General features: G+C 36.5%; 1 protein-coding gene across 1 annotated transcript in view; it reads left to right on the forward strand.

Annotated features, from left to right (window-relative positions):
* Positions 1-1,947, forward strand: part of LOC106517144 (mucin-5AC) — a gene marked incomplete at its 3' end in the record, with an annotated part of 10,807 nt that extends 8,860 nt beyond the window's left edge. Inside the window, 4 exon segments of the mRNA XM_014007859.1 lie at positions 1-647; positions 848-1,116; positions 1,502-1,566; positions 1,787-1,947. Of these exon segments, the coding sequence (XP_013863313.1) occupies positions 1-647; positions 848-1,116; positions 1,502-1,566; positions 1,787-1,947 (1,142 nt within the window).
* Between the last annotated feature and the right edge of the window lie 150 nt (positions 1,948-2,097).

The raw sequence follows: 2,097 nt of genomic DNA on the forward strand, positions 1-2,097 counted from the left end.
CTCCCCACCTTCCAACGTAACATCTCCACCAACGGTCTCCACAGGCAATGAAACATCACTACCTGTCAACACAAACCCACCATCATTTACTAACTTAACCCCACCACATTCTACTGTGCCCTCTCCACCTTTCAACGTAACATCTCCACCAACAGTCTCCACAGGCAATGAAACCTCACTACCTGTCAACACAAACCCACCGTCATTTACTAACTTAACCCCACCACATTCTACAGTGCCCTCTCCACCTTCCAACGTAACATCTCCACCAACAGTTTCCACAGGCAGTGAAACCTCACTACCTGTCAACACAAATCCAGCATCATTTACTAACTTAACCCCACCACATTCTACTGTGCCCTCTCCACCTTCCAGCGTAACATCTCCACCAACAGTCTCCACAGGCAATGAAACTTCACTACCTGTAAACACAAACCCACCATCATTTACTAACTTAACCCCACCACATTCTACTACGCCCTCCCCATCTTCCAACATAACATCTCCACCAACAGTCTCCACAGGCAATGAAACCTCACTACCTGTTAACACAAACCCACCACCATTTACTAACTTAACTTCACCACATTCTACTATGCCATCGCCTCAGGCCAACATGACATCTCCATTAATCGTCACAGTGCCAGGTAGTGTAACTTGTATTATTGTCAATACAATACTACCCTTTTTTGTTTTATACAAACAACTTTTAAAAAAAAATTTGCAGAACTAAATGATACATTTAAATACTTGTTTAACTGTTTGCTTGAGTGTGTACTTAAAACTTAATGTATAATACTCAATATATTATATGCATGTAATAATTATTATTATTATTATTTTTCAGCTATTGCAAGTACTCCACTTACAACTTTGACATCAGCACCACCAACAACCACTGCTACAACTACACCTACAACCACTACCACTACCACTACCACTACCACTACGACAACCACAACTACAACTACAACCACGACCACAACTACAACACCTCCTCCGCCACCACCGCCTCAAGTCAATCTAGGATTTAAAGTGCAGCAACCGTTTCAATCTGAACTCAAAAATAAATCAACTCCACAGTATATAGAACTGGAGAAAACAGTGACCAAGCAAGTAAGTTTGATGCTTTTATTTGTTGAATCTTCACTTCTTTATTTTAGTAGTTTTTTTAGCAATTCTACTCTAGAGTCCGTTAATGTTGATGTTAACAAAAAATAAATAAATAAAAAAACTTTGAAAGATTCTATTAAAAATGTCTTCAACAAGCATTTTAGAGGAGTATGTCTTTTGATGTAAATCAAGTTACACTGCTAAGAAAACTTAATTATGCATTTACATACTTTTACAAAAATAATTTGTGGTAGGAGCTTGACCTATGGTTTAAAAATAACTATTTACTTTAAACACAGAAACACTGCTATGACTGAAGTGAAAACTAGAAGTTCATTCATCCAAGTTAAATATTGCTATAATCCTTTTTTACTGAAATTCCTTACAGCTTGACATGGTCTATAGAAACAAATTTGGGGGGCGTTTCAATCGAACTGAAGTCAGAGGATTCAGGTATAAATACTACACATCTTTCAATTTGTTCTTATAAAGTTGATTACATTAGATGGGCTTTTTTGGCATTTGCAGGCGAAAARAAAATGATCTATTTTCCTTAAATTGTCTGTCACCATATTTTTTATCATACAGTATACGTTGTGTTTTACTTTTAGCTTTAAGAAAAACAGCAACAACTGCAATAAATAAATAAAAATGCCTAAACTCTCTGTTGCAGTCAAGGATCTATTGTAGTAGATGCTCTGCTGATATTCAATGTTGTCAACAATGTGACAGCACCACCAAATTCCAGTGATGTGACGGAAACTTTGATTAATGCTACTACCTCCGATGCAAATTTCACCCTAAGTGTCAATACCTCCACTATTTCTGCAGAAGGTAAGGTTTTGTGTTATTTAGAAAATGCCAAAGTTTGCAAATATTAAATATTCACAAATAATAACTCCTTTTCTGTGGCCACTCAGAAAGAAAGAAAGAAAGAAAGAAAGAAAGAAAGAAAGAAAGAAAGAAAGAAAGAAAGAAAGAAAG

The sequence above is a fragment of the Austrofundulus limnaeus genome, unplaced genomic scaffold (assembly GCF_001266775.1).
Source record: "Austrofundulus limnaeus strain Quisiro unplaced genomic scaffold, Austrofundulus_limnaeus-1.0 Scaffold45, whole genome shotgun sequence".
In the NCBI taxonomy this organism is placed as follows: Eukaryota; Metazoa; Chordata; class Actinopteri; order Cyprinodontiformes; family Rivulidae; genus Austrofundulus; species Austrofundulus limnaeus.